This window comes from Maniola hyperantus, chromosome 10 (genome assembly GCF_902806685.2).
Source record: "Maniola hyperantus chromosome 10, iAphHyp1.2, whole genome shotgun sequence".
Classification (NCBI taxonomy): Eukaryota; Metazoa; Arthropoda; class Insecta; order Lepidoptera; family Nymphalidae; genus Maniola; species Maniola hyperantus.
Genome location: NC_048545.1, coordinates 1,901,302 through 1,916,763, shown reverse-complemented (window position 1 = coordinate 1,916,763; position 15,462 = coordinate 1,901,302). Strand labels below are relative to the sequence as shown.

Here is a 15,462-nt window from a genome sequence, read left to right as displayed (position 1 = left end):
CAGGCCACTGATGATGTAGCCTAAGATTCTTCTTAGCGCGCTTGCCTAGAAGATGCTTTCTTGACTTGAAACTGATGCCAGAAGGGCGTTCCATATCCTAGCATGGTTAGAATTTGAAACGGTAAGCGAATCTCTTCGTGTCTAGCGTTGTTGTCATAAAGTACGACTTATATTAGCCATATTAGTAACACCTCTGCATATTCCGTTGCCTTATGATCTTTGTCAACATCCTTTGGCCGTTCATATAGCTTAGCATCGCCAGCGGTGGATATCGCACACAAATTCGCATTCTTAGCTCATCAAGCTATATTTAATGTAGGCGGAGATTAAGTCGTCAATGGACACACCTCATTCGTTGTCGACTTGTCGCATTAATACACATAAGTGTCGCGTACCATGTTTTATTCAAGGTGATCGTCTAATGCTGTGCTTATGCAAGTTGCAACCGTGTCTGTAGCATCCCTGCAAACTCAAACTGTTCTTTATTCATGCTTTGAATGCCTTTTGGATCCCAAAATATGTCAGGTAGATTGACGCTACCGGCTACCTATCTTCTAGTCCTTTCGTCAGATTCATTAATTTAATAAATCTAGCGATTTTCAGAAATCCGTGCGGTCCCGTAGGTCAATTTCGTAAAACCTGCATCAATCATTATTATAATCTCAATTGTTGTGGTTGGCTGAATTTGTGCGATTCTTGTTGCAACAATGCATTGTAGCCAATAGTGAGCGAGCGTCAACCAGAGGTGATTGCAATCGTGACTTTGTAGCTATCATTCTACCGCAATCGCGCAGCATGTTTAAGAATCTGATCGGTCCATATCTTCCCGTGGATGTTGTAAAAGGCGACTAAGGGATAAGCAGAATTTTGGCGGGTCTGACGTATTCACCAACAAAAACATTCCGTAGAAGGGTTGACGTCAGGAAAGCGGCCGGCTGTAAAACCATCATGCTAAATCACCTACAACATGTCTAGAATCGAAAAAGTACCGACCCCACAAAGCGTGACAAAAGGACCAGAAGAAGAAGAGTGATTTTCAGAACACACCATTTCATCACCTTCGTTTGAAGATTTCAAAGCCGAAACAATATGGTAAAGTATACTAATTGATGAATAAACTAATTCACCTATGTGAAATTCTATCACAATTATATAAGTCGCTTCATTCGAAGATATAAGTAAGTATATTAGTCAGATATATTACCTGACTTTATTTAGACACGCCAAAATATCTGTGCTACACTTCCTAAAGCAACTATGTAGTTAGGTTATTTGAAATTCAAATACGTAAAATACCTAGTTAAGTATTTATTTTGAAGCTGTGTCTGGCGCCGAGCTTCTGAACTCGTACCTATCGTTTAATTAATTTTCGTCGCGTTCCATTCACGGCCATTTCGACACGCTATTTGCCAAAGGTGAAATAAAAATCAACGATAAACTCTACCGAAATTTAAATATAGTACGATCAGGCAAAATCTCGAGTAACTACCCACAAATACAGCAAATAACTGGAAGGTTACATGAATGTATAAAACTAAGGGAAAAGAAACAAATACACCAATGGATATACCCGAAAGCTTTTGAAGGAACAATCAGAAAGAAATCATTCAGAAGTCATTACAGAGATGAATAACGTATCTTGGTAGCAGAGAGTCAAACCAAGAGCCAAGTTCAAAGTCGACGAGCCATGCGATTTAGTTATAATCATTAACTAATATATTCCTTCGTATCGACAGGGTTATTGAACAAACAAAATGGCACCGACTCATTGGTGCTTATGCACCAATGCAGCCTCAGTGACGTCTGGATTTCAAACGGGTCGTTCATTAGTATCTAAGAGGTGGCGCTGATTTATTTGGTTTTAAACAGTGAAAAATTTTGTTTGCTTGACCATATCTTGTCATTTATATCGATAGTTATAATAAGTTAATAACATGCCATGGACGTTGCAGTGTCAAAGCTGTTTTCGCACCGGAAGGCGATGTGACGTGTCGATTATCGAGCATACGAAAGAAATTGATACACCTACTATCCCGAACGTTGATTGAGAAGTATGAGTATGCGAAACGTGGAAGCAATTTGTGACGTGGGAATACGTTTGGCAGATGTTGTTTATGAAGATGACGACTGTGCGGATCAGAAATATGACCTAGTTGACAATCTACTTAATAAAATTCGAACAATGACGAACAACGCACAGCTATCGGTGGGTCTAGAATCTCTAGAAGCAAGAATATTACAGAAGAGTGCTTTATATAATGTAGGTGAGCACTAAGAAAGCATTTTTCAATGAAGGGTTAAAATAGAGGATGAAAAGTTTGTCTTTTCTGAAGTTCGAAATATGGAAATTGATATAAGTGTTTGGATATTCTTATTAATAAAAATAACTTTCTTGGTTATCATGGTAAGCCAATGAAATAAAGTATATAATGTGAAAAGCGGCAAAAAGTGTAAATATGCAGTAAAGGAGACGATAATGTACGCTAAAAATATATTCAAAGTAAAATGGTAAAAAATCATGGCAAAGTGGTAAATGTGAAACAGCGACTGAAAGTAAGGAACGATAAAAATGTAGAATGTAGGTGAATTCGGCCACAAAAATGTACTGTATAACCGGAAAGGACCGTTGTAACATAGCTATAAATTCTAATTACAATAACTTTAGACAACTATGACAAGTAGTTATTTCTGAAATACGACAAGGATTTTGCATAAAATTATTACTGTACCAGTAAGTAATATAAATCGCTCAATTAATATTAAATGTTGCAAACAACATTCCTACATGGCATTTAATAATAAAATGATAATGAAATTATACGTTTCATATGAACGCATCATCGTCGAATATATCCAATTTCCAAGTACGAGTTTCATACCTAGATAATATATTCAGCTGTCCGCAAGATAACTTGTTACATTGATATAGCTACCACTTATTATTAAGTATAACATTTAGCTTTTTGAAAAGAGCAACTGCTGAGTTTCTTGCCGGCCCTCCTCAGCTGCTTTCCGAACCGGTGGTCGAGTCTTATCATAAGAACCATAAGTTTGCCTTCAATATCCATACTAATAATATAATGCGAAAGTGTGTCTGTCTGTCTGACTGCTAGCTTTTCACGGACCATCCGTTTATCCGACTTTGACGAAAATTGGTAAAGAGATAGCTTGCATCCTACTTTGTATTCCTGAAAATCAAAGAGTTCCCACGGGAATTTTATAAATCGAAACTCACACGGACATCACCTATAGTATAAAGATGTTTGACTGTCTCTCTATTCTATTGAGACTAATGGACTGCCTCAATGTGCTTTTACCTGAGGCATAACCACTGGAATGGAGTCCAGTAAGGAATATTCCGTTGTCTATGGGCAATGGCATGACACATCATAAGGCCGCGCCGCTGAGCAATTTTTCGTCAAAGTGACTTGGAAAGGAGAACTTTTCCAACATTATTTCCTCATAGGAAACTAGATGATGCCTGCGACTTAGATTTTAAAAAATTGATTTTTAAAAATCTCGTGGCAACTCTTCAATTTTCCCGTAAAAAAAGTACCCTATTTCATTTTCCAGGTCTTCAACTTTTGCGGGTGATTCAAGGACAACCCAACAAACCACGCTTGGTCAGCATGGTAGACTATGGCTAAACTCTTCTCATTCTGAGAGGAGACCAACACTCAGTAGTGAATCAGCGTAAATCATGATGATGTACATAGTTAATTAATGCGGCAGATCAAAAGTGGGATTACATGAGAGAAACTATTTAAATTGTAATATGTAATATACTGCTTGAGCACCGCTTAACGCGAAGACTACGTGCCCGAATACTCTGGTATACTACTCAATGGCTAATTATACCCAATTATATCGTTTGAGGCTCATTGAAATGGCCGACATCTGGGTTTATAGTTTACATAACGAGCCGCTGGCTTAGAAGAATACATTACACCTCATTAGAAGCTTGGAAGGAAGTTGATGGCAAGTATTGCCAAGCGTTACCGGTTTTGCGGGACATTCTGGTTTTTGGAGAGCCATCATCATCATTGTAAACGGATAAACGTCCACAGCTAGACATGTCTTTTGTAGGGACTTCCACACGTCACGGTTTTACGCCGCCTGAATTTACTCATGTGACCTGAATCAAGCAACTCCCTGCGTCGTCATCAAAAAATTCGACACTTGTAATACATACAGTAAATTCCCAAATGCTTCGGTTCGGACTTCGAAGCCAGCCGCTGCACTATGGTCCTAACGGGTCAATTGCATATTAAAATTCGAATTTTCCAATAATCTTACACAAATAAAACAACAAATAATCGTGCCTGATTCCTGAAAGCCTATATTTATTAGTGCCGCAGACTTTTTTATCTGTCTTTCTGTTAATTTATTATGACACCTCAAACTTGAGTGTTCATCAACTATTTTGATACGTAATTTTAAGTGAACCTTAACATTAAAATAATATTTTAGTCATGATTTTAAGGATTATTTTATGCTTAATTAGCAATCCATAAACAGAAAGCTAAAACTGCTGTAAAGAAGCGGTCGCTCAAGCGATCGGGCGTAGTCTTATTGGAACGTTTAAATTAAAACATGAACTAATCGACCTGTCTTTGTTTTGTGCTCTTTAGAAAACACGTTTTATATTATGAATGATATTAAATTTGATTTAATTTAATAGCTTGACGTAAGACCTTTTTGTCTGGCCGGCTATCCTCATGAGGCCTCTACTGGTATTGATAAAACCATTTAAAGATGAACGAAGAAATGGTTCGTCGACTTCTTTTGCATTTGTGGATTGTAAGGTCTACATTTCTTGAGGATGCTGCGGTGTCGGAGCGATTTGTGTGGTGTTGCACAGGGGTCGTGCGTATTGCTTGTTTGGTGGCTGGCTTTTCCTGCATGTTTAGCAGTGGAAGGGTGGATGGTGCATATCGCATGCTGCATGTTGCACCTTACAGATTTTTCCGTTTCAGCGGTTTATAGCAAAGGACCTTTAGTCCGACTACGGACTAAATATTGGAATAGAATTCAAAACAGTTTACTTGTATATTTTGGTAACTAGACATAGGTTAGGACCTAAAAACATAGTTTGGTTAATCAGTAAATTATCTCATGGAATAGGTACAACGGTTTTCGAATATGAGTCCTGTCATGAAGTAGGTATCGAATTCTATATCCGTACATCATGAATGGAAGGAAACCTTTAATCAAGGAAGCTATGATCCTGATTCATCGATAGTAACATTTCCAAGAAACTGATATTTCATATCAGTGAAGTGTACCTGTCATAGCAAACATTTATACAAGACCGTGGAAACTGCAATCTTCATCAGGATGCTCGAATAACTATTTCGATCACATTGCCGGAAGGGTGGAAGACTATCTTTAAAAAAAACCAGCCAAGTGCGAGTCAGACTCGCGCACTGAGGGTTCCGTGCCACAATCGTTTTTAACGACATTTTGCACGATAAATCAAAAACTATGATTCATAAAAATCTGTTTTAGAATCCACAGGTGAAGCCCTTTCATATGATACCCCACTCGATATAGTTATCTTACTTTGATAATTGAAAATAAGTACTAATTATTAGTTTATGAACACAATTTAATTTTTTTTGTGTGATGTGACCACAAATTCACCGTTTTCAGATTTTTCCCCACATGTCTGCTATAAGATCTGCCTTCCTGCCAAATTTCATGATTCTAGATCAACGGGAAGTACCCTATAGGTTTCTTGACAGACAGACAGACAGACAACAAAGTGATCCTATAAGGGTTCCGTTTTTCCTTTTGAGGTAGGTACGGAACCATGAAAATGACGTTGATGACCTACCTTACTGGCAAAGTGGAAGCGAAGTTAGCGAAGAGACCTCTAGAAACTCAAAATCCTAGAACGTAGCCCAATGCGTCTTGGTCCAATCAAATTCCCACCGATCTCAATGATATATCTACCACGCTATTCCTATCTAATGTCAAGACTCAAGACTAACGTGGCTGTTAAAAGATACTGTACATATTGTAGCTATGGGACAAACTTATATAAAACTTTAGTGTAAATGAACTGACACGTGTAAATGAAAACGAAATCATCCAAACGACATTTTCAGAGATCACGTTCCGACCTGGCACGCCACGGTTGTGTAAATAGGTACCTACCTACTTAGGTAGTAGTTGATAAGTGCTCAACGCGAGAATCGTGGCGCCATTACCGAAGAGACAATAGACGAACAACAAAACTGCGGGAGTCGCCCGACAAGCGATAAACGGTTGGCAAACAAAACAACAGGCATTCTCAAATTTGTAAAGACATTACATCGAGGAGATCGAGAAATGAGCGATCGGCGACGCGTCGGGTCGCCGGCGACTGGAGAGTAGGTAATAAAGAGAATTTTACCAGTTTCGCAAGAGCCGGGGGGACCGGTTCCGCCACAGGTGCCGAGTCAATGGGCCGCCGCCGACCGGTGACACACGACCGATAGAAGCTAGTAAACACCCGCCGCTGCCTGAGATCATCGATATTTCGATAGCGGACAAGAGCGAAACGGAAGAAAGTTATCGAGGATTTCCGACGTCCAGCCCGACGCCCACGGCTGACGACAAAAACTCATAACACCAATTCGTAAGCGACGGAGCATAAAGAAACGTTCCCACAAAAGCATTCACCGATTCAATACAAAGCTTTTGTCGAAAATCGAAGTCAATAATAAGCGCCGGCGGACGTAATAAGATAACCATTCACAAATTCTACAAAGCAACCCAAAAACATGACCAGACTACAATAAAACGAGAAAAAACCGATCACGAAAATCGAGTTGAGCTTACGCAGTGCGGCGAGCGTACCTGCGCCGGCGCACCCGCCGCCCCCCCCCCTTCCCTTCCGCCCGCGGCCCCGCACGGCGCGACATGGCGCCGGCGCCAGGCAGCCGACAAGCAATTATGGCTAAATAAATATCGGCCACGCCGCCGCCTCCGACGCAACGCTAACAGCAGATGGATTCTGCTATATCTAGACTACATCATTAAATTTTGTACTCGCCTCGTAAATACGGGGAAATGTTAAATGCCTCGCATGCCTGGACGGTAGTTAGACTAGTTAGAGCCTGATAACGTGTAGTCGTACATCCTTCATGTGTTTAATTGGGGATCGACATCCGTGATGAGCATTACCAGAGCGAACTAGAATGAGGAATCTTTCGGTTTGATCCGAAATCGACAAATATTAGGCTATGGTGACGTGAAATCAAAGATACCAAGTCGTTTCATAAGCATCAAATGTAGGTAACATATTTTGACGCCTATACCAGTGTACGTGAAGCATCGAGGTTTTGTTACAAGTTTCAAAAGTGTCGTGAGCTGCGATTACGGTAACGGCGCGGAGGTCGAGGCCTGTGCTCCGTGATGATCTCTAATCCTTCGTCTCCGGCGTCGCGTCGACGCCTGCGCTCGATAAGATAAGGATCCCCCTTCCCTCAAGAGCGTTCGGAAAGCGTCGACTTGGATAAAAACATTCACAAATAAAGGCCGTCGGCTCGGCGTTATTGGCGCCGATCCGCAAACATGCTCCGGGCACGTACCACGATCAGAGATTGATGTGCATGGGTTACATTCACTTTTAAGTGCATGCCGAAGAACTTTTCCTTTATGAGTCACATGTCCAAAAAATACCAAAAGGCTTGGTAAAAACTAAAAGGCCACTGTTCTCATAAATCTCCCTGATTTATCATCATACACAGAGATAGAAGACTCGTATCCATTATTTTCACGACAGCCTTAGAATTAAAGCGTGGATAATTAATTACCCTAAATAATAAATATCATTTGGCAACCATAAAGACATATAAATTAAGTGAACCAGGTGTGCCAAAATAAATTTCCATCGTTGATTAATTTTACGACATTTTTACGATGGCAAAGATTGTAAAGTCGCTACCAACAGTAAGGCGTATTAGATTCCACGTGGAAAATTCGCAACAATAAAAGTTAATATAAACAAGAGAATTAGTATGGAAGTTGTGCGTCTTTTGTAGTACGTGATCTCTGATGAATTTAGACTGGACACTGAAAACAACTAAGTACATAATACCGAAAGTAATGTCAGGATTCCAGAGAGATGAACTGTACTGAGTTATTTAAATAAATAAATTATTATTATTATTAACTACAAAAATATCTAATAATCCTTAACTAAATAAAATCGACATACTCATCTTTGTCCAAAAAAACATAGTACCATACCACCCATAAATTGCTAAAACAAAGAAAGTAAAATCAAACAAATTAATGTTGTACCAGCATCCAGTTCCAACCTATCTCTAGCTCATCGTTAGTTTAAAATCGATCGTAAAATTTGCACCTAACAGACAAACAAACAGACCAACAAGAAAGCGAGTAAAAATTGTTAGGCAGAATAATTAACCTAGACTAGTTAAGTAAGTTTTTAATAGTGTTTCTAGATAAAATGATAACGTTGAAAGTATGACTCAAAAGAATGCCTTACGAGTCGCCGGCGGCGCTCTGTGGCAAGTGGGAACAAGTCGCGAAAGTTGACAAAAAACAGTGGCGACGAGTAATCGGCGAGACGACGCAAAAAACCAAACAGGTGAGGTCCACCATTACAGACACCGGAGGCCATGACGCCATGTAAATAGCATGCTATACGATTCCACGAAAATTTATATTCAACGTCAATTTATACATGGAGATATTCTGAATTTCTTATTCTCTTTCACGAGGACATACGACGAGTTTCCAAAGATAAGTGTAGATGTATTCCCCAATCGGGGTACACTAATTACCATATACTTTTGTACGTAATTGCCATCGGGTTTGGAGATGTATTTAATAAAGTTAGGAGCTGGAATGGCAATAAAAACCTGAATCGACAATATCCACTAATGGACTGGAATCATAAATTCAGTTGGACTCGTGATTGCCACAAAAAATAACAGAATGCTTCAGGTTTTTGTGATGGTTTGGACAATGACATGCAGAAATTGCAGATGCAGTTCAAAGAAGCAAAAACATTTCAACAGGCACAGTTAATTATCTGATGACTACTTACTTTTAATTTTATTTAAGTTCCTAACTAAGTAGATGCTTCCCCTCTTTGGAAAAATACGTTTTAGTTATTCCCGTCCAAACATCTGTTAGAAAATTCAAACTTGGAGGAAGTAAAATATGAATAGATCTATGTAAAAGGTAGTTTAGCATGTAAAATATGGATAGGGATTATAAGCTAATTAAAAACAAGGATTTATAGAAGGTCGAAGAGACCATCTATCGGCCTAAAGAAGAAATAGCACGAATGCTCGTTGAATTTTCAACCTGACGAAAGTGAAAGTATGTAATTCGTAATAGACTATAGAGAGACGTATTATACAAGGATCTACAACAACATTGATGTCAAGTGAGCAAAGCCGAAGATTTTAAGGCGTTTCCTGCTATAGGAAGAAAGTTAAAGGCGGAAATGGTCACTAGGCTCGTCAAATAACTGAGCTGAGTAATACCGGTTTACGAAATATTTTTTCTTCAAAATATGATGATGTTTAATAACTGTACATTTTATGATCGGGTTACTTATTATTTAGGAATAGGACTTAAAATTTACTTACTGAAATGATTTAAGATTTTACGTTAAATACCTAAAAATGAATCCTGATACATATAATGTTATGTAAACTCGTCTTACACAATGAGAATAACGTGGATGGTACACGAATTATGAATGAAAGACCAAACGAGAACAAAAAGTTTTTTCAGTGTAGTCACTATTGCTGTGTAAAAAATGTTGAGTCAGGAAAAGTGTAGACATTCTATTGTGTTTGAAGAGTGATCCAGTTGGAACTTTACAAGTTGCGAGGTGAACTAAATTTTTACAGAAGGAGCAAAAACTGAATGAAAGCTGGTGAAATTGTACCATTTTGGTCGAAATCACAAACTTTGTATTCAATTTCAGTACAGTTTTAAATAGTTTTTTTTTGGAAATGAATTCAAATTTTTATTAAACAACCGGATTAAAGAAAAAAACAATATTTTGATCAGAAGTGTAGTAACTACACCGTATTATGGTCGATAAATTACTCTTACATTGGAATTTAATGACTTGATCATTCAAATTCTAGTAATTTCAATGAGCCATATGAATCAATATTATATAGGCATCAAGAATGTAATAAGAAAATAATGTACATTCAGTTGGCAAACATGGAAATGTTAATTATCGTAGGTTAGGCGGCAGGCGCCAGCGTATCGAATCGATATGGCTTTAACGAGCCATTGCACCGAAAAGATAACTGGTGCTTCCTGTTCGCAATTCCAGTATCATGCATTACCGATTAAGTCGATTTATATGGTCATATTGTTTTTGGTCCTTCGAGCACGGAAGCGTTTCGTGAGATTTACTTGAAATATAATAATTTCAACTCTATTTCCTAAGCTTGTTTTGAAGTGAAGGTGCCGTTGATTTCAAATTACTTAGGTACTTATTTTGAAAGGAAATCATTTTTTCGTTGTATGCATTCTAGTTTATAGTCATGGCAATTACAACGTGATGACTGGAGAATGGTCCGTAGTTAAAGTTAACATTAGCTGGCTTTCTTCTTAATTAATATGCCGCCACCTACGCGCTGTTGTGTTTGTAGTGCTGACACGTGGGAGGCTGTAGGCGCCGTGAGCCTGTGTCACGGACATGTTACGTTATTCTTACCAAATTTTTACATTCTGTTTGTTTAAGTACTTTCAAGTTTCAACCGTCTTTAGCTAGAGAACAATTCAGTTATTCACTTTTTCTTCTCATGCTCGTAAAGTTCTTCTTTATGGCGAGTATAAGCGGACTTAAACTGTTGTATGGATGGTCTAGCCTTCTCTGCTCCTATGCTCTCCTGGTACTTTATTCATGTAAGCTACAGTTGTAACGTCAAAAGGTCTTCGACCTTGAACTTGCGCATTGGGTGATATATCAGTCTACATATTATTTGGCGTCTTGTTAAAAGGCCTTATACAGAAAATCTAGTCAACAATTTTTCCGTTTCCTTACTTAATGAAGGAAAACAATTTATTGACATTGCTATACGTAATGAACGTGTTTAATCTCAATCTAAATTCAGGAAGGTTCAACGCAAAGGTCGGTAGCGAGGAAACTGCGTATGGGCATGTTTTAAACCATCTATAGACGTGCTAACTTGTCGACCGAAAATGTGAGGCAACTTGCAACCCCTTGAAAGGAATTCTGGAATAACGAAAGGTCTTGGTTTAGCATTGGAATAAAGAATAGACTGCCAAAATAGAGTACTGAAGACTTGAGACAAATGAACCAAAGCTAGAGACGTGGGAAAAAGTCATCAACGGAGCTTAGTTGGCGCTTGAAGTTGGCTCGTCTGTAGAGATGCTAAGTCCGCATTAGAGCATCGTGATGAGTGATAAGTCAGCCAGAGCAGACCTTGGTTCTGGAATATTAGGCCATCGAATAAATAAATAAATAAAATATTTTTATTCAATTAAACTTTTACAAGTATTTTCGAATCGTCAACAGCATCTACCACTGGTTCGGAATGCCTTTCCTACCGAAAAGAACCAGCAAGAAACTCGGCGGTTGCTATTTTAAAAGATTTGATATACAATATTATGCCATGTATAAGAAAAGTATTTGCAGTCCCGCGCGTTGCTGGAACGAGCTGCAGGTCAAATCCACGCTGTTTTATCATTTAGGTAATCTTCAATTGTATAATATGCTTTTCAAAGTAGAGTAGTGAAGACTATCTGACAACACAGTACACACATAGGGGGGAAAATCATCGACCGAGCTAAGTTGGCGTTTGAAGTCGGCTCGTCTGTAGAGGCTAACAGAGCTGACGCTAGCGCTCGACAAATTAAAAAGTTAACGGGCAGCGCGCGCCGGGCGTCGCGGCGTGGCGGCGCCGGCGCCGTGACCTTGGCTACTTATCGCGGACGACTGACCCTCGCAGATTAGTGCTTGTACAATACATGTTCCGCGCTGACGCCCCAGTGTTGCCAGAAGGGTACGAAAGGTACGAAATTCTTACTTGTAGGACGTTTTTGTCATTTGTGACATTTTTAACCCCTCAAAAAATCGACAGCGCAAATATTCACTGTTCAAAATCCTGCACATACCTGATTTTTCGATTATATTTTTACGTTTTTTTAGGGTTCCGTACCTCAAAAGGAAAAACGGAACTTTATAGGATCACTTTGTCTGTCTGTCTGTCAAGAAACCTACAGGGTACTTCCCGTTGACCTAGAATCATGAATTTTGGCAGGTAGGTAGATCTTATAGCTGACATTTGGGGAAAAATCAGAAAACCGTGAATTTGTGGTCACATCACACAAAAAAATTAAATTGGGGTCATAAATTAATAATAATTAGTAGGTATTTTCAATTTTCTAAGTAAGATTACTATATCAAGTGGGATGTCGTATGAAAGGTCTTCACCTGTACATTCTAAAACAGATTTTTATTTATTTTTAGGCATAATAGTTTTCGAATTATCGTGCAAAATGTCGAAAAAATACGACTGTAGTTGTAGTACGGAACCCTCGTTGCGCGAGCCTGACTCGCACTTGGCCGGTTTTTTTTCCTTTTTTTTGCGTAAGTCAGGACAGCAGCGTCATCTTTTTAAGGCTCTTAGCTTTCCAGGGACTCGTTCGTAGGATTTGCCGCACATCATCTGGCAATGCTGTTACATGTTGTGCGCCGCTCGACGGCCGACGCGTCGCCGGCCTCGCCCCGCCCGACGCCTGGCGCCAAGTAAAAGTGATAAATTCTTACGGCCACGCATTCCAATACCAATCATGAGCCCACACGCCATCGCTCGCTAACTTCACTTGCCAACTCAATTCCGAAGTGTACTATTAAAGCCTCTGTTACTCTGTCTGTACTATTAAAATTCCTCAGTGCTTGAAGACCAAAGTCTTCGAACAGTGCGTGTTGCCAGTAATGACATAATGGATCCGAGACATGGTCGCTAACTATGGGCCTCATAAGAAAGCTCAGAGTCACTCAGCGGGCAGGAGAGAGCTATGCTTGGAGTTTCTCTACGTGATTAAATCAGAAATGAGGAGATCCGTAGGAGAACTAGAGTAACCGACATAGCTCAACGGGTTGCGAAGCTGAAGTGGCAATGGGCAGGGCACATAGTTCGTACAACCGATAGACGTTGGGGTCCCAAGGTGCTGGAATGGCGACCTCGGACCGGAAGACGCAGCATTGGAAGACCCCCCACTAGGTGGACGGACGACATCAGACGAGTCGCAGGGAGCCGCTGGATCCAGGGCAGCGCAAGACTATGGCGTGTGGAAGTCTCTACAAGAGACCTATGTCCAGCGGTGGACGTCTATTGGTTGATGATGATGATGATGACGACTATTAAAGCCGTGATAGCATAGTGGTTAAAACGTCCGCCTTCTATTCGGGACGTTGGGGGTCCGATCACCTGTAAATTTTCCGAGCTATGAAATGTAATTTGCTTTAACGGTAAACGAAAACATTGTGAGGAAACCTGCATGCCTCCATTATATTCTCGGCGGTGTGTAAAGTCTGCTAATCCGCACTGGGTCAGCGTGGCAGACTACCTATAGTCTAAACCCTTCTCATTGCTCATTGCTTATGTGCTCTGTAGTAGGTGAGCTAATGATGGGTTGATTATCATGATAACTGTTTTTGTAAGATGAGAATTTGCAACGGCATTGAAATGAAGAGTATGTCTTGCCTGTTGAGTGTGTTAAGGATTTGTGTGAGACCTATTGAAATTTCGTTAACTTTCGTAAACTCTACCATCGACTCTCAATTCTATCTAAGACGACCGCTGATGTCAGACTCTATAAATAGTTCGGAGAACTCTAATGTTTACAGTTTAGTCTTTACAATCAACTCGGGGGATGGAAATTATGACTAAATGTTATTGAATAACATCATCATGTTGATCAACCCATCGCCGGCTCACTACAGTGCACGGGCCTCCTCTCAGGGTTTTGACCATAGTTTACCACGCTGGCCAAGTGCAGGCTTCACACGCCTTTGAGAACATTATGGAGAGCTCTCAGGCATGCAGGTTTCCTCAAGATGTTTTCCTTCACCGTTAAAGCAAGTGATTACTTCCTAGTCTACAAATACATAGCTCCGAAATGTTATTGAATATGGACGGGCGATATCATGCCAGCGAAGATGACGCTACAATCAACGTAACGTCCTGATACAGAAGCAAACAGTGGCGATAATACACTGATACGAGATAACGCACTGCACTGATACCGGTGCATTTTCACGTGTATTCACGTGGAAACTCAAAGAACTTCGTGCTTGGTTCAAAGATATAGGCAAACTGACGTCCTATACTAACGAGCTCTGTAAAGTCTTTACTAACGAGAAGATAAACACAAATAGGTTAGGTCGCGATAAGAGTTCATCGTGTGATGAACTTACCAAATTGCGCTTTTCTACTTTCTACTGTCGAAATTCGAATACAGATTATTTTCAGAGCGAAAAATCGACGCTTGTGTGCCTAGTTCATTCATACATCACTGTCAATACGGAGACAGCCGTTCTCACATTGCAGGACTTGTTATTTGTTGGCGATAGAGCGCAGGTCGGCGCCACGTCTTCGATATCGAGCTCACATTACGGCAGATCGAATTCCATAACCGTACACCGTATCGGCGATCGCTAACCGCGTCGCGACACATGTTTACATTACTTGTTGCGCGGGTCAACGGCCGGAGAGTGACGTACCGGGCTCGCAGAGGCGACTGTAGTGGTAGGGGTTGCAGCACTGGGGGTCCTCGCAGTGCGGCAGGCGGCGCAGCTCGGCCGGCTCCCGCAGGTCGGGGAAGCGCAGCGCGCGCAGCACGGCCAGGCGCGCGGGCCCCGCGGGCACGCAGGCCGCGCCCGTGGGGCCCGCGTCCAGCGCGCGCGCCAGCCGCCGCAGCTGCTCGTCGGGCACCGGCGGCGCGCCGCCCGCCGCCAGCCGCCGCCGCAGCGCGCGTCTCCGGAACATCACATGCCGCCGTCACGACTCACTCCACCACGCGCGGTGCATCGCCCGGCGCGACATCGCAACCCGAGTGCGGTCTACAGACTGACGCGTCGAGCCGCGAGCGAGCGCCCGGCGCCGACAATCGGCGAGCCGCCCGGGGCGACACCTGCACGCCATGCATTTACCCCACCAATAAGTCAAACTAGAGACTTTTGTTTTTTTATGCATCTGCCCTTGTCGGCGCCTTGTTCAATCAATAAAAATAGCAAACATAACACACGTGCCCGGATGATGTCTGGTTATTGCTTGCTTGGCAGACACCCTTATTTTATGACGTCGTTTAAGTACGTTAGTACTATTATATTATTCTGTGGTTTAAGTTAGGAGAGTAGGTACCTAGATACCTAGTTACCTATTTATAACGAATACATTTATTTTTATTTTATTCGTTTTTTGCAATCAACAGCGATAT

The 15,462-nt window shown here is 40.9% G+C and overlaps 2 protein-coding genes across 2 annotated transcripts in view; one reads left to right on the top strand and one right to left on the bottom strand.

The window, feature by feature from the left end:
- Nucleotides 1-15,096, bottom strand: part of Dad (Daughters against dpp) — a 49,568-nt gene extending 34,472 nt beyond the window's left edge. The window contains exon 1 of the mRNA XM_034972898.2: nt 14,747-15,096. Within this exon, the coding sequence (XP_034828789.1) occupies nt 14,747-15,011 (265 nt within the window). The 5' untranslated portion in view covers nt 15,012-15,096. The remainder of the gene's footprint in view (nt 1-14,746) is intronic.
- Nucleotides 1-15,462, top strand: part of ChT (choline transporter) — a 447,845-nt gene that overhangs the window by 410,203 nt on the left and 22,180 nt on the right. The window lies entirely within an intron of this gene.